Genomic DNA, 26,940 nt, shown 5'->3' on the forward strand with positions numbered 1-26,940 from the left:
AGGTAGGGATGGGTGGTTCCTTCTTGCTGCCCCGTAGGAAACACCAGGTAGGGAGGGGTGGTTCCCCTTTCAGCCCTGTAGGAAACACCAGGTAGGGAGGGGTGGTTCCCCTTTCAGCCCTGTAGGAAACACCAGGGAGGGAGGGGTGGTTCCACTTGCTGCCCCGTAGGAAACACCAGGGAGGAAGGGGTGGTTCCCCTTTCAGCCCCGTAGGAAACACCAGGGAGGGAGGGGTGGTTCCCCTTTCAGCCCTGTAGAAAATACCAGGGAGGGAGGGATGGTTCCCCTTTCGGCCTTTCACCAAGTTCCCCCTTTCAGCCCTGTAGGAAACACCAGGTAGGGGGGGGGGGCGGTTCCCCTTCCATTTTATACAGGGAAAGATTTCAACCCTACAGGGAAAGATCTTGAGAGTTCTAATCAGCTGGGTTAATTAATAGTTGATCCCCCAGCCCAGGACAACCTGAGAGTTCTAATCAGCTGGGTTAATTAATAGTTGATCCCCCAGCCCAGGACAACCTGAGAGTTCTAATCAGCTGGGTTAATTCATAGTTGATCCCCCAGCCCAGGACAACCTGAGAGTTCTAATCAGCTGGGTTAATTAATAGTTGATCCCCCAGCCCAGGACAACCTGAGAGTTCTAATCAGCTGGGTTAATTAATAGTTGATCCCCCAGCCCAGGACAACCTGAGAGTTCTAATCAGCTGGGTTAATTAATAGTTGATCCCCCAGCCCAGGACAACCTGAGAGTTCTAATCAGCTGGGTTAATTAATAGTTGATCCCCCAGCCCAGGACAACCTGAGAGTTCTAATCAATAGTCATAAAGATGTGTGGATAACAGATTGCTGACAAGCTGTTGTACTTTATCCTTCCTTCCTGTTTCTGGATGGGTTGTCCTGGGCTGGGGGATCAACTATTAACCAGGCGTATTGTGGGAGTTCCTCAGAGGGCATAAATAAGAAACACATTCCCCTCTTGGTCCATCTAGGTCCCCCTCTCTCTTGCTGCCTTTCTGTCTATCTGTCAGTCAGTCATTACACTACCCTCAGATAGACAGATATCTGTTACAGACATGGGGAAAGGGTTCTTCATCAGCAAGACTTTGGGGATAGTTGGTGTGATCGTGGGGACTGGAGTGGTTGCCACCATCATCGCCCTGTCAGTGGTCTATAGCCAGGAGAAGGCCAAGATCAATGAGGCAGTGAATCCCCCCACTACTCCCTCCACTCCCTGGGAACACTACAGACTGCCTGACTCCCTGTCTCCTGTCTCATACAACATCACCCTCTGGCCTCGACTGGTTGTCAACACCTCTACTGGCCTCTTCATCTTCACAGGACAGTCAGCTGTGGTGTTCCAGTGTAAGAAGGACACAGATCTGATCCTCATCCACGCCAACAAGCTGAACCTGACTCTGCTCAGCCTGATTAGCCGGGATGGAGCTACTGCTCCCACCATAAAGAAAAGCTGGCTGGAGGTTCCTACTCAGTTCTTAGTGATCCAGCTGAATAGTAATCTGATGGCAGGAAGCCAGTATGAGCTGTACACAGAGTTTATAGGAGAACTGGCTGATGACCTGGGAGGCTTCTACAGGAGTGAATATACAGAGGGGACCAGTCCCCCAGTGAGAAAGTAAGCAAAACATTCATAATAATTTCCAACCCACGTTTAAAAACACGAATCTCCGAGCTGACAAGGTAAGAATCTGGCTTTAAGTTAAATAAAGGTCAAATAAATAAACCTATTCTAATATATTTGACTGAAATCAAATAACATCTTTGACAGATCAATGTGATTTGTTTAACTGAATGAAGCTTCTAAATTGCGTTAATCACCTCATGCGTATCCACATTGAATAGTGTCAGGGTAGTGCAGTGGCGGCAGCTTATTAGAAGAGTTGGAGGCTGATTGGGGCCGTGGCTTTCAGGTTGTTATTTTTGCACACCCATCAGAATGAATGTCATTCCAGTTAATCTGATCAAATGACATAATCTCCTACACAGCCACAATCTGTAATGATACTTGCATAAAATACACTGTGAAAACTTGACTGATATTGTTTCTGTTGTTCATCTGAACTGCTGTTATTGATTGGTAAAGCTTTGGGTTGTTTGAACAAATTTGTCTGAAGTCAAACAAGGAATTTGGGAGATCATTGTGTGTAAGGGGTGCGTAACTGGTGGCAGGGAAGTCAAACGCAGGAGAGCAGAACTTGGTGAATACCCGGAGCAGTTTAATATATAAAACTAATGGCAAAACAACAAACACATGGGTACAAAACCAGTAACACACCAGTAACACATAGCACATGGGTACTAAACCAGTAACACACCAGTAACACATAGCACATGGGTACTAAACCAGTAACACACCAGTAACACATAGCACATGGGTACAAAACCAGTAACACATAGCACATGGGTACAAAACCAGTAACACACCAGTAACACATAGCACATGGGTACAAAACCAGTAACACATAGCACATGGGTACAAAACCAGTAACACATAGCACATGTGTACTAAACCAGTAACACATAGCACATGGGTACAAAACCAGTAACACATAACACATGGGTACAAAACCAGTAACACACCAGTAACACATAGCACATGGGTACAAAACCAGTAACACACCAGTAACACATAGCACATGGGTACAAAACCTGTAACACATAGCACATGGGTACAAAACCAGTAACACCAGTAACACATAGCACATGGGTACAAAACCAGTAACACATAGCACATGGTTACAAAACCTGTAACACATAGCACATGGGTACAAAACCAGTAACACATAGCACATGGTTACAAAACCAGTAACACACCAGTAACACATAGCACATGGGTGCAAAACCAGTAACACACCAGTAACACATAGCACATGGGTACAAAACCTGTAACACATAGCACATGGGTACAAAACCAGTAACACATAGCACATGGGTACATAACCAGTAACACATAGCACATGGGTACTAAACCAGTAACACATAGCACATGGGTACAAAACCAGTAACACATAGCACAAGGTTACAAAACCAGTAACACATAGCACATGGTTACAAAACCAGTAACACATAGCACATGGGTACAAAACCAGTAACACATAGCACATGGGTACAAAACCAGTAACACATAGCACATGGGTACTAAACCAGTAACGCATAGCACATGGGTACAAAACCAGTAACACATAACACATGGGTACAAAACCAGTAACACACCAGTAACACATAGCACATGGGTACAAAACCAGTAACACACCAGTAACACATAGCACATGGGTACAAAACCTGTAACACATAGCACATGGGTACAAAACCTGTAACATATAGCACATGGGTACAAAACCAGTAACACATAGCACATGGTTACAAAACCTGTAACACATAGCACATGGGTACAAAACCAGTAACACATAGCACATGGTTACAAAACCAGTAACACACCAGTAATACATAGCACATGGGTACAAAACCAGTAACACACCAGTAACACATAGCACATGGGTACAAAACCTGTAACACATAGCACATGGGTACAAAACCAGTAACACATAGCACATGGGTACAAAACCAGTAACACATAGCACATGGGTACTAAACCAGTAACACATAGCACATGGGTACTAAACCAGTAACACATAGCACATGGGTACAAAACCAGTAACACATAGCACAAGGGTACAAAACCAGTAACACATAGCACATGGGTACAAAACCAGTAACACATAGCACATGGGTACTAAACCAGTAACAGACCAATAACACATAGCACATGGGTACAAAACCAGTAACACACCAGTAACACATAGCACATGGGTACAAAACCAGTAACACATAGCACATGGGTACAAAACCAGTAACACACCAGTAACACATAGCACATGGGTACAAAACCAGTAACACATAGCACATGGGTACTAAACCAGTAACACACCAATAACACATAGCACATGGGTACAAAACCAGTAACACACCAGTAACACATAGCACATGGGTACAAAACCAGTAACACATAGCACATGGGTACAAAACCAGTAACACACCAGTAACACATAGCACATGGGTACAAAACCAGTAACACATAGCACATGGGTACTAAACCAGTAACACACCAATAACACATAGCACATGGGTACAAAACCAGTAACACACCAGTAACACATAGCACATGGGTACAAAACCAGTAACACATAGCACATGGGTACAAAACCAGTAACACACCAGTAACACATAGCACATGGGTACTAAACCAGTAACACATAGCACATGGGTACAAAACCAGTAACACATAGCACGAGTACTTACAAAATAAACTATTCCCGACACGGACATGGGGGAAACAGAGGGAAAATATACAACATGTAATTAGGGAGTTGAAACCAGGTGAGTGTGAAAACAAGACAAAACAAATGGAACATGAAAAATGGATCGGCGATGGCTAGAAGACCGGTGACGTCGACCGCCGAACACCGCCTGAACAAGGAGAGGAACCGACTTCTTCCGAAGTCTTGACATTGTGCTTTTTAGAACTGATTGAAAGTTCTACATTTCTTTCAACCAATCATGCACCTTGCCACCCGTCAGAGTGGATGTCATTCAAGTGAAAGGCTTCTTGTACACTGCCTGCACTGAATCTGTAATGATACTTAGAAACCTGGTTACGGCTTCCTTTGTTAAGATGTCTCCATTTGGCTACAATGGTTTGAATCCCCGAGCCGATTAGGGGATAAATCTGCCGATGTGTCCCTGAGAAAGGCCCTTAAAAGGATTCGCCCTTTAAAAAAAAATGACATACCCAAATTTAACTGCATGTAGCTCAGGCCCTGAAGCATATTATTGGTACCATTTGAAAGGAAACACTTTGACGTTTGTGGAAATGTGAAAGGAATGTAGGAGAATATAACACAATAGATCTGGTAGAAGACAATACAAAGACAAAACCAACCGTTCTTTTGTATTGTTTTTGTACCATCATGTTTGAAATGCAAAAGAAAGGCCATCATGTATTATTCCAGCCCAGGTGCAACTTACATTTTGTGTGTGTGTGTATGTGCAAAGTTTATACTGATCCATTTGTATCAAATGGGCCTAATTTGTTTATTAATAACTTTTCATGTTTAAAACTGTGCACTCTTCTCAAACAATAGCATGGTATTCTTTCACTGTAATAGCTACAGTACATTGGACACTGTAATTTTATTTAATGTTATTGAACCAGTGTATTATTTAATGTTATTGAATCAAATCAAATCAATCAAATCAAATTGATTTATATAGCCCTTCTTACATCAGCTGATATCTCAAAGTGCTGTACAGAAACCCAGCCTAAAACCACAAACATCAAGCAATGCAGGTGTAGAAGCATTGAACAGTGTATTATTTAATGTTATTGAACCGGTGTATTTTTTAATGTTATTGAACCAGTGTATTATTTAATGTTATTGAACCAGTGTATTATTTAATGTTATTGAACCAGTGTATTATTTAATGTTATTGAACCAGTGTATTATTTAATGTTATTGAACCAGTGTATTATTTAATGTTATTGAACCAGTGTATTATTTAATGTTATTGAACCAGTGTATTATTTAATGTTATTGAACCAGTGTATTATTTAATGTTATTGAACCAGTGTATTATTTAATGTTATTGAACCAGTGTATTATTTAATGTTATTGAACCAGTGTATTATTTAATGTTATTGAACCAGTGTATTATTTAATGTTATTGAACCAGTGTATTATTTAATGTTATTGAACCAGTGTATTATTTAATGTTATTGAACCAGTGTATTATTTAATGTTATTGAACCAGTGTATTATTTAATGTTATTGAACCAGTGTATTATTTAATGTTATTGAACCAGTGTATTATTTAATGTTATTGAACCGGTGTATTATTTAATGTTATTGAACCAGTGTATTATTTAATGTTATTGAACCAGTGTATTAATGTTATTGAACCAGTGTATTATTAATGTTATTGAACCAGTGTATTATTTAATGTTATTGAACCAGTGTATTATTTAATGTTATTGAACCAGTGTATTATTTAATGTTATTGAACCAGTGTATTATTTAATGTTATTGAACCAGTGTATTATTTAATATTATTGAACCAGTGTATTATTTAATATTATTGAACCAGTGTATTATTTAATATTATGGAACCAGTGTATTTATTTAATGTTATTGAACCGGTGTAATTTGTCGAGGAATTGATTGAACTGCTTGTACCACAATGGACAGGTAAAAACCAAGGTTACACATCAACTCTGAACAAGATGGAAGAAATAGGTGCATTTACATGAAGTAATATTTCATACTCAACTGAACTTTGGCCTTTACAGGGACTTGAGTCATTGACTTTTAATCACTTGAAGTAATTTGTTGACGTTGATCCAAGGATTAATTGAACCCTGTAATACAGAGTGTTGATTCATTGGTGACACCTTCATTGGGGAGAACAGGCTCGTTCTAATGACTGGAGCGGAGTAGGTGGAACGGTAACAAATACATCAAGCAGGTGTTTGATGCCATTCCAGTTGCTCCGTTCCGGACATTATCCCCTCGTCCCCTCTCAGCAGCCTCCTGTTGTATACAATGGGAGCAGTTCAATATGTTCCATGTACAATGTATCCTAAACATTCTGACCAGTTTACCATCAGAGCTTTAGACTTATAGTCCTTGAACTAAGACACACAGTATCTGTACCTTTCAATGTGAACTTCAAACCGCTTCAATTGCTGATAAAATTGCACAAGCATTTCGCTACACACGCAATAAAATCTGTTTAACCATGTGACCAATAAAGCTACAATATGAATGTATTGACCCTGCTCTCAGAGTCACTATGTCTAACTGTAACAGTCTTGTGGTACAGCAGTAATAACAAGCACAACATATTTCAATAATAGATAATAGATAAAAGACAATAGATAATAGATAATAGCTACAATATGCAGTATGATTGTGTGTCACCTACAGTCACCATGTTTAAACTGTAACAGTTTAGTCTTCAGTACTATAGTAATACCAGTTTCTGTGTGTGTTGGTAGAGTTGTAGCAACCACTCAGATGCAGCCTGTGGATGCCAGGAAAGCCTTCCCCTGCTTTGATGAACCTGCCATGAAGGCAGTGTTCCACATGACCCTCCTCCACGCACATGGAACAGTGGCTCTGGCCAATGGCATGAATCTAGGTAAGCATGGAACCCTGGCTCTGTCCAATGGCATGAATCTAGGTAAGCATGGAACCCTGATCTCTGTCCAATGGCATGAATCTAGGTAAGCATGGAACCCTGATCTCTGTCCAATGGCATGAATCTAGGTAAGCGTGGAACCCTGATCTCTGTCCAATGGCATGAATCTAGGTAAGCGTGGAACCCAGATCTCTGGCCAATGGCATGAATCTAGGTAAGTATGGAACCCTGATCTCTGTCCAATGGCATGAATCTAGGTAAGCGTGGAACCCAGATCTCTGGCCAATGGCATGAATCTAGGTAAGCATGGAACCCTGATCTCTGTCCAATGGCATGAATCTAGGTAGGCATGGAACCCAGATCTCTGGCCAATGGCATGAGTCTATGTATGTGTGTTGACGGCTGCTTCTAAGTCCAAAGGGGATGGGATCTGTGATCTGTTTCCTAAATTATAGTTAGAGAGTTTAATGCTACAATCTGCTTAAATTGACCTCTCGCACAAACTCTAAAGAACTGTGAAGAAAAAACTAGCATTGAATTTTTGGGGGGGAACATTTTCAGAGTAAGCTGCTACACTCTGATATGAGATAAATCATACAAATATCCTTTATAGCCGTATTCATTGCTGTACTCGATTGATTATATACCAACTTCTGTAACCTTATATAAGTCTATGGTAGAACCTCAGAGTGTTGATGTTGTCACGGTAGGGATCTGACCTCCTGTTGCTGGGGAAACCAATGTGTTGTCACGGTAGGGATCTGAACTCCTGTTGCTGGGGAAACCAACATGTTGTCATGGTAGGGATCTGAACTCCTGTTGCTGGGGCAACCAACGTGTTGTCACGGTAGGGATCTGACCTCCTGTTGCTGGGGAAACCAATGTGTTGTCACGGTAGGGATCTGAACTCCTGTTGCTGGGGAAAAACCAATATGTTGTCACGGTAGGGATCTGACCTCCTGTTGCTGGGGAAACCAATGTGTTGTCACGGTAGGGATCTGAACTCCTGTTGCTGGGGAAAAACCAATATGTTGTCACGGTAGGGATCTGAACTCCTGTTGCTGGGGAAACCAACATATTGTCACGGTAGGGATCTGAACTCCTGTTGCTGGGGAAACCAACATGTTGTCACGGTAGGGATCTGAACTCCTGTTGCTGGGGAAACCAACATGTTGTCTCTGCTATGCTCACTAACCTGTATCTCTCTCTCCACCTGTAGCCTCAGTCAATGTCACTGTCAACGGCCAGGATGTTACTCGGACCAGCTTCCAACCCACACCCCTCATGTCAACCTACCTACTCGCCTTTGTCGTCAGTGAGTTCGGTTTCATCCACTCAACAGAAGGGGAAAAAGTGTTGGTACATATTTTTTTTTAAATTCATCTGCTCTTGTTCTTATTTGTCTACGTTAGCTGCTCTGGGATGAAGTTTCCCCTAGGTACAGATCTAGGATCAGTTTCCCTCCCCCAAACCTTACTTCAGTTATCCCAGAACTAAAATGTTGCATAATTTGGTCAGGTGTCTATGTAGTCTGTTCACGAGAGATTACCCAAATCCTAACCTTAAAGGGATACTGCACTTGGAAAGTAGATAAAGGGCCTCATTGTCAAACTGATCCCAGGTCAGCGTCTCCAGGGGGACCTTGGAAAGTAGATAAAGGGCCTCATTGCCAAACTGATCCCAGATCAGCATCTCTAGGGGCAACTTCAGTATACTCTGGCTTCAGGATGAGGGAGACATTATTGGATTGTTTCTCTGTGCTGCCCTCTGTCGGTGTCTACAGATCAGTACAGATAGTAAAGATCAGGGGCCTCATTTATAAAACGGACCGGATCAATTCTGATCTTAGGTATGACTGACTCAGAAAACCACGTATAAGTAGTTATTATAAAACCTTACTTTGAGGTTGAAATGGTCATATCTCTACTCAGAGTCGAGACTTGACGTTGAAATGGTCAGTGATTGTCCTGCTGGTTATGTAATGGCTATTCTGTTCCCCTACAGTTTAAGGTCAGACCATTTCTGTTCCCCTTTCAGTTTAAGGTCAGACCATTTCTTTCCCTTTCAGTTTAAGGTCAGACCATTTCTTTCCCTTTCAGTTTAAGGTCAGACCATTTCTTTCCCCTACAGTTTAAGGTCAGACCATTTCTTTCCCTTTCAGTTTAAGGTCAGACCATTTATTTCCCCTACAGTTTAAGGTCAGACCATTTCTTTCCCCTACAGTTTAAGGTCAGACCATTTCTTTCCCTTTCAGTTTAAGGTCAGACCATTTCTTTCCCCTACAGTTTAAGGTCAGACCATTTCTTTCCCCTACAGTTTAAGGTCAGACCATTTATTTCCCCTACAGTTTAAGGTCAGACCATTTCTTTCCCTTTCAGTTTAAGATCAGACCATTTCTTTCCCTTACAGTTTAAGGTCAGACCATTTCTTTCCCTTTCAGTTTAAGGTCAGACCATTTCTTTCCCCTACAGTTTAAGGTCAGACCATTTCTTTCCCTTTCAGTTTAAGGTCAGACCATTTCTGTTCCCCTACAGTTTAAGGTCAGACCATTTATTTCCCCTACAGTTTAAGGCCAGACCATTTCTTTCCCCTACAGTTTAAGGTCAGACCATTTCTTTTTCCCATCAGACACAGTTCTGTCTTGCTGCTCCACCTTGTGGTGCAGTGGTGACACACTCCTAAGATACCTGTTTGGCTGTGTTTGTCAACCCACTCTTTAGTCCACCGAATAATATGTGTTGCCTGTCTTCAATCTCCTCTCCCATCACTGTGATCTCGTCTTCCAAAGAGTTAGCTTTTCTCTTTTGGTCCATGGTTATTCCTGTCTAAACCCTCATATGTTCTAGCATTCTATAAGGGGAAATCGGCAATTTGAAGTTAATTAGAGATTTATAGATCACAAGACCGTAAGTTACAAATGGGCTTCTTAGAACCTGCGTCATCAATTGTTTTTATTTCAATATCTTTTATGAATCCAACGTGAGCACACTGTCGGAAATCATTTTACGACTAACTTCAAGTATAAATCTAAGAACATGTTTTATAAATGAGGCCCCAGAGTACAGGATATTTTATAAATGAGGCTCCTGGGTACAGGATGTTTTATAAATGAGGCCCCAGGGTACAGGATATTTTATAAATGAGGCCCCAGGGTACAGGATGTTTTATAAACGAGGCCCCAGGGTACAGGATGTTTTATAAATGAGGCCCCAGGGTACAGGATGTTTTATAAATGAGAGCCCAGGGTACAGGATGTTTTATAAACGTGGCCCCAGGGTACAGGATGTTTTATAAATGAGGCCCCAGGGTACAGGATGTTTTATAAATGAGGCCCCAGGGTACAGGATTTTTATAAATGAGGCCGCAGGGTACAGGATGTTTTATAAACGAGGCTCCAGGGTACAGGATGTTTTATAAACGAGGCATCAGGGTACAGGATGTTTTATAAATGAGGCCCCAGGGTACAAGATATTTATAAATGAGGCCCCGGGGTACAGGATTTTTATAAATGAGGCCCCAGGGTACAGGATTATTTATAAACGAGGCCCCAGGGTACAGGATGTTTTATAAACGAGGCCCCAGGGTACAGGATATTTTATAAACGAGGCCCCAGGGTACAGGATATTTTATAAATGAGGCCCCAGGGTACAGGATTTTTATAAATGAGGCCCCAGGGTACAGGATTTTTATAAATGAGGCCCCAGGGTACAGGATGTTTTATAAACGAGGCTCCAGGGTACAGGATGTTTTATAAACGAGGCCCCAGGGTACAGGATGTTTTATAAATGAGGCCCCAGGGTACAAGATATTTATAAATGAGGCTACGGGGTACAGGATTTTTATAAATGAGGCCCCAGGGTACAGGATTATTTATAAACGAGGCTCCAGGGTACAGGATGTTTTATAAACGAGGCCCCAGGGTACAGGATGTTTTATAAATGAGGCCCCAGGGTACAAGATATTTATAAATGAGGCCCCGGGGTACAGGATTTTTATAAATGAGGCCCCAGGGTACAGGATGTTTTATAAATGAGAGCACAGGGTACAGGATGTTTTATAAATGAGAGCCCAGGGTACAGGATGTTTTATAAATGAGGCCCCAGGGTACAGGATGTTTTATAAATGAGAGCCCAGGGTACAGGATGTTTTATAAATGAGAGCCCAGGGTACAGGATCTCATGACGGAAAACATGTCTTTATTTTCCAGATCAGGATTTGGGCTCGTAAACAGGCCATTGCTGAGGGCCAGGGAGATTACGCCCTCGAAAAAACTGGACCAATCCTGGAGTTCTTTGAAAACTACTACAGCTCAAGCTATCCTCTGACCAAATCAGGTAATTCTTAAAGAGTAATACTCTTCCTCTCGGAATCCCTGTCTGTTGTTGAAGAGAGATTCTGAATGGGTCCCAAATGGCACCATATTCCCTTTGTAGTGACCCTACCTTTGACCAGGGCCCATAGGCCTCTAGGCTAAAGTAGTGCACTATATAGGGAATAGGACACCATTTGAGACTCACACCATTGTTAAGTGCTGTAATGGATATTTCAGCTCCTTTACTCTGTAGACCAGATAGCTTTGCCTGACTTCAGTGCTGGAGCCATGGAGAACTGGGGTCTGATCACCTACAGAGAGACAGCCCTGCTCTACAACCCTGCCAGCTCGTCCAATGGAGACAAAGAGTGGATCGCTACGGTCATCTCTCATGAACTGGCTCACATGGTCTGTATTACAGTCAACACTATAATATACTGAGAGGCTGCAGCTGGCTGCCTGGTCTGTATTACAGTCAACACTATAATATACTGAGAGGCTGCTGCTGGCTCCCCTGGTCTGTATTACAGTCAACACTATAATATACTGAGAGGCTGCAGCTGGCTGCCTGGTCTGTATTACAGTCAACACTATAATATACTGAGAGGCTGCTGCTGGCCTCCTGGTCTGTATTACAGTCAACACTATAATATACTGAGAGGCTGCAGCTGGCTCCCCTGGTCTGTAATACAGTCAACACTATAATATACTGAGAGGCTGCAGCTGGCTGCCCTGGTCTGTATTACAGTCAATACTATAATATACTGAGAGGCTGCAGCTGGCTGCCCTGGTCTGAATTACAGTCAACACTATAATATACTGAGAGGCTGCTGCTGGCCTCCTGGTCTGTTTTACAGTCAACACTATAATATACTGAGAGGCTGCTGCTGGCCTCCTGGTCTGTATTACAGTCAACACTATAATATACTGAGAGGCTGTATTACAGTCAACACTATAATATACTGAGAGGCTGCAGCTGGCTCCCCTGGTCTGTATTACAGTCAATACTATAATATACTGAGAGGCTGCAGCTGGCTCCCCTGGTCTGTATTACAGTCAATACTATAATATACTGAGAGGCTGCAGCTGGCTGCCTGGTCTGTATTACAGTCAACACTATAATATACTGAGAGGCTGCTGCTGGCCTCCTGGTCTGTATTACAGTCAACACTATAATATACTGAGAGGCTGCTGCTGGCCTCCTGGTCTGTATTACAGTCAACACTATAATATACTGAGAGGCTGCTGCTGGCCTCCTGGTCTGTATTACAGTCAACACTATAATATACTGAGAGGCTGCTGCTGGCCTCCTGGTCTGTATTACAGTCAACACTATACTATACTGAGAGGCTGCTGCTGGCCTCCTGGTCTGTATTACAGTCAACACTATAATATACTGAGAGGCTGCAGCTGGCTCCCCTGGTCTGTATTACAGTCAACACTATAATATACTGAGAGGCTGCTGCTGGCTGCCCTGGTCTGTATTACAGTCAACACTATAATATACTGAGAGGCTGCTGCTGGCTGCCCTGGTCTGTATTACAGTCAACACTATAATATACTGAGAGGCTGTATTACAGTCAACACTATAATATACTGAGAGGCTGCTGCTGGCCTCCTGGTCTGTATTACAGTCAACACTATAATATACTGAGAGGCTGCAGCTGGCTCCCCTGGTCTGTATTACAGTCAACACTATAATATACTGAGAGGCTGCTGCTGGCTGCCCTGGTCTGTATTACAGTCAACACTATAATATACTGAAAGGCTGCTGCTGGCCTCCTGGTCTGTATTACAGTCAACACTATAATATACTGAGAGGCTGCAGCTGGCTCCCCTGGTCTGTATTACAGTCAACACTATAATATACTGAAAGGCTGCAGCTGGCTCCCCTGGTCTGTATTACAGTCAACACTATAATATACTGAGAGGCTGCAGCTGGCTGCCTGGTCTGTATTACAGTCAACACTATAATATACTGAGAGGCTGCAGCTGGCTCCCCTGGTCTGTATTACAGTCAACACTATAATATACTGAGAGGCTGCTGCTGGCTGCCTGGTCTGTATTACAGTCAACACTATAATATACTGAGAGGCTGTATTACAGTCAACACTATAATATACTGAGAGGCTGCAGCTGGCTGCCCTGGTCTGTATTACAGTCAACACTATAATATACTGAGAGGCTGTATTACAGTCAACACTATAATATACTGAGAGGCTGTATTACAGTCAACACTATAATATACTGAGAGGCTGTATTACAGTCAACACTATAATATACTGAGAGGCTGCTGCTGGCTGCCTGGTCTGTATTACAGTCAACACTATAATATACTGAGAGGCTGTATTACAGTCAACACTATAATATACTGAGAGGCTGCTGCTGGCTCCCCTGGTCTGTATTACAGTCAACACTATAATATACTGAGAGGCTGTGTTACAGTCAACACTATAATATACTGTGTCCTGTCCCTCTCCTCTCTGCACCCTGTGTCCTGTCCCTCTATGCCACTGGCTGAAAAAGGTTTATATGTCCACAGTGGTTTGGTAACCTGGTGACCATGAAGTGGTGGAATGACCTGTGGCTCAACGAGGGCTTTGCCTCCTACGTCTCGTATCTTGGGGCCAACTCTGCTGAACCCACGTGGAACGTAGTGAGTCTTTCTTTTCATCTTCTCTGAGTGACTCCTAACTTGACTTGAGATAAAACATGTACATTACAACTTGAACTGTTGCACAGCTCTCCAAATATACCCTTCTCAAGGATTTAATCCACAAAGAAATCTGCTCTCCAAATATACCCTTCTCAAGGATTTAATCCACAAAGAAATCTGCTCTCCAAATATACCCTTCTCAAGGATTTAATCCACAAAGAAATCTGCTCTCCAAATTCCATCTGCCGGTACAAGTGAAAGGTTAAAAGCGAAGGCCTGATGTCTCCACAGACAGACCTGATAGTGCTGAAGGAGGTGCATGGGGCGATGTCTGTAGACGCGCTGGCCTCCTCTCACCCTCTCTCTGCTAAAGAGGAAGACGTCATGAGGCCTGCACAGATCAGTGAACTGTTTGACACCATCACCTACAGCAAGGTATGCTTCTAATCACACCTCTTACTGGCAACCTACTGGCTTCACAACACAGCACAGCATGCCACATTCCCCTGGGTCAAAATCATCTGGGTCGAAATCATCTGGGTCAAAATCACATGGGTCAAAGTCATCTGGGTAATAATCATCTGGGTCAAAGTCATCTGGGTCAGAATCACCTGGGTCAAAGTCATCTGGGTAATAATCATCTGGGTCAAAGTAATCTGGGTCGGGGGTCATCTGGGTCAAAATCATCTGGGTCAGAATCACCTGGGTCAAAGTCATCTGGGTCAGAATCACCTGGGTCAAAGTCATCTGGGTCAAAATCACCTGGGTCCAAAGTCATCTGGGTCAGAATCACCTGGGTCAAAATCATCTGGGTCAGAATCACCTGGGCCAAAGTCATCTGGGTCAAAATCACCTGGGCCAAAATCATCTGGGTCAAAATCACCTGGGCCAAAGTCATCTGGGTCAAAATCACCTGGGTCCAAAGTAATCTGGGTCAGAATCATCTGGGTCAAAATCATCTGGGTTTTAGTCGACTTGAAATAAAATAATCTGAATTACTTTGAAATAGCAAATGTCACATGTCCTCAAGGAAATTAAATTATTTTCTGTTTGCATTTCTCTTAGGGATTTTGATTCAGGCGAGAGCGGCAGGCTGTACTGGGCCATGACAAGTCAGACGTTTTATTTCTTATATCCTGTGTTCTCTTCCTCCTAGGGAGCTGCAGTTCTGAGGATGCTGTCTGAGTTCTTGACAGAGCCGGTCTTCGCCCGAGGACTTAGTGTGAGTAATGTTTATGTACATGTCTAATTACTATATTTTGTTCCACATCATTTTGTTTAGATTTATATACACTGTTCAGGGAACACTAAAATAACACATCCTAGATCTGAATGAATGAAATATTATTAAATACTCTTTTTTTTACATAGTTGAATGTGCTGACAACAAAATCACGCAGAAATTCAAATGTATCAACCCATGGAGGTCTGGATTTGGAGTCACACTCAAAATGAAAGTGGAAAACCACACTACAGGCTGATCCAACTTTGATGTAATGTCCTTAAAACAAGTCAAAAGGAGTCTCAGTAGTGTGTGTGGCCTGCAACTGAATGTATGACCTCCCTACAACGCCTGGGCATGCTCCTGATGAGGTGGACTGGACAGTCTGTGGTGCGACGTGGCGTTGTTGGATGGAGCAAGAAATGATGTCCCAGATGTCTCAATTGGATTCAGGTCTGGGGAACGGGCGGGCCAGTCCATAGCATCAATGCCTTCCTCTTGCAGGAACTGCTGACACACTCCAGCCACATGAGGTCTAGCATTGTCTTGCATTAGGAGGAACCCAGGGCCAACCGCACCAGCATATGGTCTCACAAGGGGTCTGAGGATCTCATCTCGGTACCTAATGGCAGTCAAGCTACCTCTGGCGAGCACATGGAGGGCTGTGCGGCCCCCAGAGAAATGACACCCCACACCATGACTGACCCACCGCCAAACCGGTCATGCTGGAGGATGTTGCAGGCAGCAGAGCTTTTTTTTGCAGGGCTCTTGCAGTGCTCCTCTTGCTCCTCTTTGCACAAAGGTGGAGGTAGCGGTCCTGCTGCTGGGTTGTTGCCCTCCTACGGCCTCCTCCACGTCTCCTGATGTACTGGCCTGTCTTCTGGTAGCGCCTCCATGCTCTGGACACTACGCTGACAGACACAGCAAACCTTCTTGCCACAGCTCGCATTGATGTGTCATCCTGGATGAGCTGCACTACCTGAGCCACTTGTGTGGGTTGTAGACTCCGTCTCATGCTACCACTAGAGTGAAAGCACCGCCAGCATTCAAAAGCGACCAAAACATCAGCCAGGAAGCATAGGAACTGAGAAGTGGTCTGTGGTTACCACCTGCAGAACCACTCCTTTATTGGGGGTGTCTTGCTAATTGCCTATAATTTCCACCTGTTGTCTATTCCATTTGCACAACAGCATGTGACATTTATTGTCAATCAGTGTTGCTTCCTAAGTGGACAGTTTGATTTCACAGAAGTGTGATTGACTTGGAGTTACATTGTGTTGTTTAATAAGTGTTCCCTTTATTTTTTTGAGCAGTGTATATATATATATATATATATATATATGAGTGACACATATAAAAGTGAGAACTTACAGTTATGAATATAACTACTGCTCCCTGAAGGAGGGAACGAGGTATAACATGCTATGCGGAGTCAACGACCAATCACATTCACCTGAAGAAAACTAAAAACACACCCAATGGGCCAATGAATGTAGAGCCCGTCCTCAGAAGCCACACCTTCCTGGCTATGACACCGGAGCTCTCAATCATTTCAAATCAAATCCAAATCAAATTGTATTGGCCCATACACATATTTAGCAGATGTTATTGGTCCATACACATATTTAGCAAATTATTGAACTCACGTCGGTAGCCATGAAGTGCTTTGAAAGGCTGGGTCGTGGCTCACATCAACACCATCATCCCGGAAACCCTAGACACATTCCAATTCGCATACCGCTCAAACAGATCTACAGATGACGCAATCTCTATTGTACTCCACACTGCCCTTTCCCACCTGGGCAAAAGGAACACCTATGTGAGAATGCTGTTCATTGACTACAGCTCAGCATTCAACACCATAGTGCCCACTAAGCTCATCAATAAGCTAAGGACCCTGGGACTAAATACCTCCCTCTGCAACTGGATCCTGGACTTCCTGATGGGCCGCCCCCAGGTGGTAAGGGTGGGTAACAACACTTCTGCCACGCTGATCCTCAATCCTTTGTCCCCTCCTGTACTCCCTGTTCACTTACACTTACGACTCTCTGGCCACTCCAACACCATCATTGCGTTTGCTGACGACCCACAGTGGTAAGGCCTGATCACTGACAACGTTGAGACAGCCTATAGGGAGGAGGTCAGAGACCTGGCAGTGTGGTGCCAGGACAGCAACCTATCCTTCAATGTGAGCAAGACAAAGGAGACGATCGTGGACGACAGGAAATGGACATCGATGGGGCTGTAGTGGAGCGGGTCGAGCATTTCAAGTTCGCCTGTGACACCGTAGGCCCTTGATTCATGCCGGCCGTGGCCGGGAGACCCATGAGGTTTCCTCCAACAGAAAATGTTTTTTTTGTGGAAGGGTATAATTTGTATGTATAAAATGTATAATTGTAATATTTAAAATGACTAAATCAGGAAATGTTGTTTATTTACATTTATTTACATATGCATCGGGCCGCTTCTGGGGGGATGCTGGTGAGATGCTGGCAACGTCGGCTGAATTCAGGGAGACGGAAACGGCCTGATGTACTTGGCCTGATTCTGGGCAGTCATTCATTTTGATTCTGGGCCGAGTCTGACACCCGATTCCGGGCCGATTCAATCAGTTCCCTCGGAAGAGGGCAGCTTCTGGGCAGATTCCTCATTGTTCGCTGGGTACTCTCTCCCCACTAACAGACAGCTAAGTCGGAGCCGAATCCAGTAGTCTTTGTAAATTGTGTGACATGGTCTCCTTCAGGCGAGCTGAAGAGCGAAGACTTGAGGAAATGAGCCAGGAAGGTGGGCTTCCTAGGGCAGGCTTTGCATTCATTGTCTCATTGGGCATGTCGTTGTATTCTTCAGGTGAATGTGATTGGTCGTTCACTCCTGTCATCGGGAGCCCCATGGCACTGCATCTCAGTGCTAGGTTCAAATCCAGGCTGTATCACAACTGGCTGTGATTGAGAGTACCATAGGGAGGAGTACAATTGGCCCAGCGTCATCCGGGTTTGGCCTGTGTAGGCCGTCATTGAAAATAACTGACTTGCCTAGTTACATAAAGGTTCAATAAAACAATCACAAAATGATTATACAGAGTGACGGACTGAAAGAGAAGTGATTTGATATTTTGAAGCTGAAATGTGACCTGATCTCTCCACAGACGTATCTGAATACATTCAAGTACAGCAACACAGTTTACCAGGACCTCTGGAAGCACCTGCAGATGGTAATACATGATCCTGGTCATAATGTTAACCTTCATATACCTGGCCCATTATTCATTAATGGCCCGATTCAGACTTAGGAAATGTATGTCTTTCCTACGCGCTTCTCAATAGTTGGTGTTCAGACATACCTTATGAATGTGCGTAACGGGTTTTGCGGGCGTGGTTCCCTTGCGCTGCTGAATACATTTAATTCAACTGTTGCAAAAACATCCCACTTGCTGGCTAACAGATTTTCTCGTGCAGTTTTCATTCAATAGGGTTTTCAGTACATTTATCCTAAACCATCCCTTTAAATACGGAGTGCATTTAATACATTAAGGGAATGGGTTCAGAATGCATATCATTTTGTGGACTCACTAGACTACATTAAGGGAATGGGTTCAGAATGCATATCATTTTGTGGACTCACTAGACTACATTAAGGGAATGGGTTCAGAATGCATATCATTTTGTGGACTCACTAGACTACATTAAGGGAATGGGTTTAGAATGCATATCATTTTGTGGACTCACTAGACTACATTAAGGGAATGGGTTCAGAATGCATATCATTTTGTGGACTCACTAGACTACATTAAGGGAATGGGTTCAGAATACATGGATTCTGAAGGAAAGCCAGCTATGACTCTTATCCTCTGTTTCAGGACCAACTAGTATATTTAAAAATACTCTGATCTCTGATTATTTAGGGTTAGGAAAATATTTATGAATCATCCTGAAAGTTGTCATATTCAAGTTAATTCCATGAGATATTTGAAGGTAGAAAAACATGTACAACAGGGGGTTGAACATCTAAAACTAGCCCAATAATCCTCACTAATCTTGGAACTGTAGGACAAAGGTACAGTCATTGTGAACCTGTAGTCTGAGTTTCCATAATGATTCAAATAGGTACAGTCATTGTGAACCTGTAGTCTGAGTTTCCATAATGATTCAAATAAGTACAGTCATTGTGAACCTGTAGTCTGAGTTTCCATAATGATTCAAATAGGTACAGTCATTGTGAACCTGTAGTTTGAGTTTCCATAATGATTCAAATAAGTACAGTCATTGTGAACCTGTAGTCTGAGTTTCCATAATGATTCAAATAGGTACAGTCATTGTGAACCTGTAGTCTGAGTTTCCATAATGATTCAAATAGGCTGCATGTCCCAAATTATTAGACAATGTTAGTCTGATATGATCCACTAGCGACCCAGGAACAACTACACGAACGTGACAAAGGAAAGAAAGGTCAATGGAATGTAAGGAAACTAACACTACAGTTATAAATGTAAGGAGACTAACACTACAGTTATACATGTAAGGAGACTACTACAGTTATACATGTAAGGAGACTAACACTACAGTTATAAATGTAAGGAGACTACTACAGTTATACATGTAAGGAGACTAACACTTCAGTTATAAATGTAAGGAGACTAACACTACAGTTATAAATGTAAGGAGACTACTACAGTTATAAATGTAAGGAGACTAACACTACAGTTATACATGTAAGGAGACTAACACTACAGTTATACATGTAAGGAGACTAACACTACAGTTATACATGTAAGGAGACTAACACTACAGTTATAAATGTAAGGAGACTACTACAGTTATACATGTAAGGAGACTACTACAGTTATAAATGTAAGGAGACTAACACTACAGTTATACATGTAAGGAGACTAACACTACAGTTATAAATGTAAGGAGACTAACACTACAGTTATAAATGTAAGGAGACTAACACTACAGTTATAAATGTAAGGAGACTAACACTACAGTTATACATGTAAGGAGACTAACACTACAGTTATAAATGTAAGGAGACTAACACTACAGTTATAAATGTAAGGAGACTAACACTACAGTTATAAATGTAAGGAGACTAACACTACAGTTATAAATGTAAGGAGACTAACACTACAGTTATACATGTAAGGAGACTAACACTACAGTTATACATGTAAGGAGACTAACACTACAGTTATAAATGTAAGGAGACTAACACTACAGTTATAAATGTAAGGAGACTAACACTACAGTTATAAATGTAAGGAGACTAACACTACAGTTATAAATGTAAGGAGACTAACACTACAGTTATAAATGTAAGGAGACTAACACTACAGTTATAAATGTAAGGAGACTAACACTACAGTTATACATGTAAGGAGACTAACACTACAGTTATAAATGTAAGGAGACTAACACTACAGTTATAAATGTAAGGAGACTAACACTACAGTTATAAATGTAAGGAGACTACTACAGTTATAAATGTAAGGAGACTAACACTACAGTTATAAATGTAAGGAGACTAACACTACAGTTATAAATGTAAGGAGACTAACACTACAGTTATAAATGTAAGGAGACTAACACTACAGTTATACATGTAAGGAGACTAACACTACAGTTATAAATGTAAGGAGACTAACACTACAGTTATAAATGTAAGGAGACTACTACAGTTATACATGTAAGGAGACTAACACTACAGTTATAAATGTAAGGAGACTAACACTACAGTTATACATGTAAGGAGACTAACACTACAGTTATACATGTAAGGAGACTAACACTACAGTTATAAATGTAAGGAGACTAACACTACAGTTATACATGTAAGGAGACTAACACTACAGTTATAAATGTAAGGAGACTAACACTACAGTTATACATGTAAGGAGACTAACACTACAGTTATAAATGTAAGGAGACTAACACTACAGTTATAAATGTAAGGAGACTAACACTACAGTTATACATGTAAGGAGACTAACACTACAGTTATAAATGTAAGGAGACTAACACTACAGTTATACATGTAAGGAGACTAACACTACAGTTATACATGTAAGGAAACTACTACAGTTATACATGTAAGGAGACTACTACAGTTATAAATGTAAGGAGACTAACACTACAGTTATACATGTAAGGAGACTAACACTACAGTTATACATGTAAGGAGACTAACACTACAGTTATACATGTAAGGAGACTAACACTAGAGTTATAAATGTAAGGAGACTAACACTACAGTTATACATGTAAGGAGACTAACACTACAGTTATAAATGTAAGGAGACTAACACTACAGTTATACATGTAAGGAGACTAACACTACAGTTATAAATGTAAGGAGACTACTACAGTTATAAATGTAAGGAGACTACTACAGTTATAAATGTAAGGAGACTAACACTACAGTTATAAATGTAAGGAGACTACTACAGTTATAAATGTAAGGAGACTAACACTACAGTTATACATGTAAGGAGACTAACACTACAGTTATAAATGTAAGGAGACTAACACTACAGTTATAAATGTAAGGAGACTACTACAGTTATAAATGTAAGGAGACTAACACTACAGTTATACATGTAAGGAGACTAACACTACAGTTATAAATGTAAGGAGACTAACACTACAGTTATACATGTAAGGAGACTAACACTACAGTTATAAATGTAAGGAGACTACTACAGTTATAAATGTAAGGAGACTAACACTACAGTTATAAATGTAAGGAGACTAACACTACAGTTATAAATGTAAGGAGACTAACACTAAAGTTATAAATGTAAGGAGACTAACACTACAGTTATACATTTAAGGAGACTAACACTACAGTTATAAATGTAAGGAGACTAACACTACAGTTATACATGTAAGGAGACTAACACTACAGTTATAAATGTAAGGAGACTAACACTACAGTTATAAATGTAAGGAGACTAACACTACAGTTATAAATGTAAGGAGACTAACACTACAGTTATAAATGTAAGGAGACTAACACTACAGTTATACATGTAAGGAGACTAACACTACAGTTATACATGTAAGGAGACTACTACAGTTATAAATGTAAGGAAACTAACACTACAGTTATAAATGTAAGGAGACTAACACTACAGTTATACATGTAAGGAGACTAACACTACAGTTATAAATGTAAGGAGACTAACACTACAGTTATACATGTAAGGAGACTAACACTACAGTTATACATGTAAGGAGACTAACACTACAGTTATACATGTAAGGAGACTAACACTACAGTTATAAATGTAAGGAGACTAACACTACAGTTATAAATGTAAGGAGACTAACACTACAGTTATACATGTAAGGAGACTAACACTACAGTTATAAATGTAAGGAGACTACTACAGTTATACATGTAAGGAGACTAACACTACAGTTATAAATGTAAGGAGACTAACACTACAGTTATAAATGTAAGGAGACTAACACTACAGTTATAAATGTAAGGAGACTACTACAGTTATACATGTAAGGAGACTAACACTACAGTTATAAATGTAAGGAGACTAACACTACAGTTATAAATGTAAGGAGACTAACACTACAGTTATAAATGTAAGGAGACTAACACTACAGTTATACATGTAAGGAGACTACTACAGTTATAAATGTAAGGAAACTAACACTACAGTTATAAATGTAAGGAGGCTACTACAGTTATAAATGTAAGGAGACTAACACTACAGTTATAAATGTAAGGAGACTAACACTACAGTTATAAATGTAAGGAGACTAACACTACAGTTATACATGTAAGGAGACTAACACTACAGTTATAAATGTAAAGAGACTAACACTACAGTTATAAATGTAAGGAGACTAACACTACAGTTATAAATGTAAGGAGACTACTACAGTTATAAATGTAAGGAGACTAACACTACAGTTATACATGTAAGGAGACTAACACTACAGTTATAAATGTAAGGAGACTAACACTACAGTTATACATGTAAGGAGACTAACACTACAGTTATAAATGTAAGGAGACTACTACAGTTATAAATGTAAGGAGACTAACACTACAGTTATAAATGTAAGGAGACTAACACTACAGTTATAAATGTAAGGAGACTAACACTACAGTTATAAATGTAAGGAGACTAACACTACAGTTATACATTTAAGGAGACTAACACTACAGTTATAAATGTAAGGAGACTAACACTACAGTTATACATGTAAGGAGACTAACACTACAGTTATAAATGTAAGGAGACTAACACTACAGTTATAAATGTAAGGAGACTAACACTACAGTTATAAATGTAAGGAGACTAACACTACAGTTATAAATGTAAGGAGACTAACACTACAGTTATACATGTAAGGAGACTAACACTACAGTTATACATGTAAGGAGACTACTACAGTTATAAATGTAAGGAAACTAACACTACAGTTATAAATGTAAGGAGACTAACACTACAGTTATACATGTAAGGAGACTAACACTACAGTTATAAATGTAAGGAGACTAACACTACAGTTATACATGTAAGGAGACTAACACTACAGTTATACATGTAAGGAGACTAACACTACAGTTATACATGTAAGGAGACTAACACTACAGTTATAAATGTAAGGAGACTAACACTACAGTTATAAATGTAAGGAGACTAACACTACAGTTATACATGTAAGGAGACTAACACTACAGTTATAAATGTAAGGAGACTACTACAGTTATACATGTAAGGAGACTAACACTACAGTTATAAATGTAAGGAGACTAACACTACAGTTATAAATGTAAGGAGACTAACACTACAGTTATAAATGTAAGGAGACTACTACAGTTATACATGTAAGGAGACTAACACTACAGTTATAAATGTAAGGAGACTAACACTACAGTTATAAATGTAAGGAGACTAACACTACAGTTATAAATGTAAGGAGACTAACACTACAGTTATACATGTAAGGAGACTACTACAGTTATAAATGTAAGGAAACTAACACTACAGTTATAAATGTAAGGAGGCTACTACAGTTATAAATGTAAGGAGACTAACACTACAGTTATACATGTAAGGAGACTAACACTACAGTTATAAATGTAAGGAGACTAACACTACAGTTATACATGTAAGGAGACTAACACTACAGTTATAAATGTAAAGAGACTAACACTACAGTTATAAATGTAAGGAGACTAACACTACAGTTATAAATGTAAGGAGACTACTACAGTTATAAATGTAAGGAGACTACTACAGTTATACATGTAAGGAGACTAACACTACAGTTATAAATGTAAGGAGACTAACACTACAGTTATAAATGTAAGGAGACTACTACAGTTATACATGTAAGGAGACTAACACTACAGTTATAAATGTAAGGAGACTAACACTACAGTTATACATGTAAGGAGACTAACACTACAGTTATAAATGTAAGGAGACTAACACTACAGTTATAAATGTAAGGAGACTAACACTACAGTTATACATGTAAGGAGACTAACACTACAGTTATAAATGTAAGGAGACTACTACAGTTATACATGTAAGGAGACTAACACTACAGTTATAAATGTAAGGAGACTAACACTACAGTTATAAATGTAAGGAGACTAACACTACAGTTATAAATGTAAGGAGACTACTACAGTTATACATGTAAGGAGACTAACACTACAGTTATAAATGTAAGGAGACTAACACTACAGTTATAAATGTAAGGAGACTAACACTACAGTTATAAATGTAAGGAGACTAACACTACAGTTATACATGTAAGGAGACTACTACAGTTATAAATGTAAGGAAACTAACACTACAGTTATAAATGTAAGGAGACTACTACAGTTATAAATGTAAGGAGACTAACACTACAGTTATAAATGTAAGGAGACTAACACTACAGTTATAAATGTAAGGAGACTAACACTACAGTTATACATGTAAGGAGACTAACACTACAGTTATAAATGTAAAGAGACTAACACTACAGTTATAAATGTAAGGAGACTACTACAGTTATAAATGTAAGGAGACTACTACAGTTATAATGTAAGGAGACTACTACAGTTATACATGTAAGGAGACTAACACTACAGTTATAAATGTAAGGAGACTAACACTACAGTTATAAATGTAAGGAGACTACTACAGTTATACATGTAAGGAGACTAACACTACAGTTATAAATGTAAGGAGACTAACACTACAGTTATAAATGTAAGGAGACTAACACTACAGTTATAAATGTAAGGAGACTAACACTACAGTTATAAATGTAAGGAGACTAACACTACAGTTATAAATGTAAGGAAACTAACACTACAGTTATAAATGTAAGGAGACTAACACTACAGTTATACATGTAAGGAGACTAACACTACAGTTATAAATGTAAGGAGACTAACACTACAGTTATACATGTAAGGAGACTAACACTACAGTTATACATGTAAGGAGACTAACACTACAGTTATAAATGTAAGGAGACTAACACTACAGTTATACATGTAAGGAGACTAACACTACAGTTATAAATGTAAGGAGACTAACACTACAGTTATAAATGTAAGGAGACTAACACTACAGTTATACATGTAAGGAGACTAACACTACAGTTATAAATGTAAGGAGACTAACACTACAGTTATAAATGTAAGGAGACTAACACTACAGTTATAAATGTAAGGAAACTAACACTACAGTTATAAATGTAAGGAGACTAACACTACAGTTATAAATGTAAGGAGACTAACACTACAGTTATACATGTAAGGAGACTAACACTACAGTTATACATGTAAGGAGACTAACACTACAGTTATACATGTAAGGAGACTAACACTACAGTTATACATGTAAGGAGACTACTACAGTTATAAATGTAAGGAGACTAACACTACAGTTATAAATGTAAGGAGACTAACACTACAGTTATAAATGTAAGGAGACTAACACTACAGTTATAAATGTAAGGAGACTAACACTACAGTTATAAATGTAAGGAGACTAACACTACAGTTATAAATGTAAGGAGACTAACACTACAGTTATACATGTAAGGAGACTACTACAGTTATAAATGTAAGGAGACTAACACTACAGTTATAAATGTAAGGAGACTAACACTACAGTTATAAATGTAAGGAGACTAACACTACAGTTATAAATGTAAGGAGACTAACACTACAGTTATAAATGTAAGGAGACTAACACTACAGTTATAAATGTAAGGAGACTAACACTACAGTTATACATGTAAGGAGACTAACACTACAGTTATACATGTAAGGAGACTAACACTACAGTTATAAATGTAAGGAGACTAACACTACAGTTATACATGTAAGGAGACTAACACTACAGTTATACATGTAAGGAGACTAACACTACAGTTATAAATGTAAGGAGACTAACACTACAGTTATAAATGTAAGGAGACTACTACAGTTATAAATGTAAGGAGACTAACACTACAGTTATAAATGTAAGGAGACTAACACTACAGTTATAAATGTAAGGAGACTAAC

At 40.1% G+C, this 26,940-nt stretch overlaps 1 protein-coding gene across 1 annotated transcript in view; it reads left to right on the forward strand.

The window, feature by feature from the left end:
- The first annotated feature begins 996 nt into the window (after positions 1–996).
- The window catches only part of LOC109883527 (aminopeptidase N), a 41,828-nt gene continuing 15,884 nt past the window's right edge, over positions 997–26,940 (forward strand). The window contains exons 1-9 of the mRNA XM_031812975.1: positions 997–1,630; positions 7,067–7,209; positions 8,429–8,568; positions 11,417–11,543; positions 11,775–11,929; positions 14,064–14,177; positions 14,469–14,612; positions 15,334–15,399; positions 18,545–18,610. Of these exons, the coding sequence (XP_031668835.1) occupies positions 1,071–1,630; positions 7,067–7,209; positions 8,429–8,568; positions 11,417–11,543; positions 11,775–11,929; positions 14,064–14,177; positions 14,469–14,612; positions 15,334–15,399; positions 18,545–18,610 (1,515 nt within the window). The 5' untranslated portion in view covers positions 997–1,070. The remainder of the gene's footprint in view (positions 1,631–7,066; positions 7,210–8,428; positions 8,569–11,416; positions 11,544–11,774; positions 11,930–14,063; positions 14,178–14,468; positions 14,613–15,333; positions 15,400–18,544; positions 18,611–26,940) is intronic.

This window comes from Oncorhynchus kisutch, unplaced genomic scaffold (assembly GCF_002021735.2).
Source record: "Oncorhynchus kisutch isolate 150728-3 unplaced genomic scaffold, Okis_V2 Okis03b-Okis08b_hom, whole genome shotgun sequence".
Taxonomy (NCBI): Eukaryota; Metazoa; Chordata; class Actinopteri; order Salmoniformes; family Salmonidae; genus Oncorhynchus; species Oncorhynchus kisutch.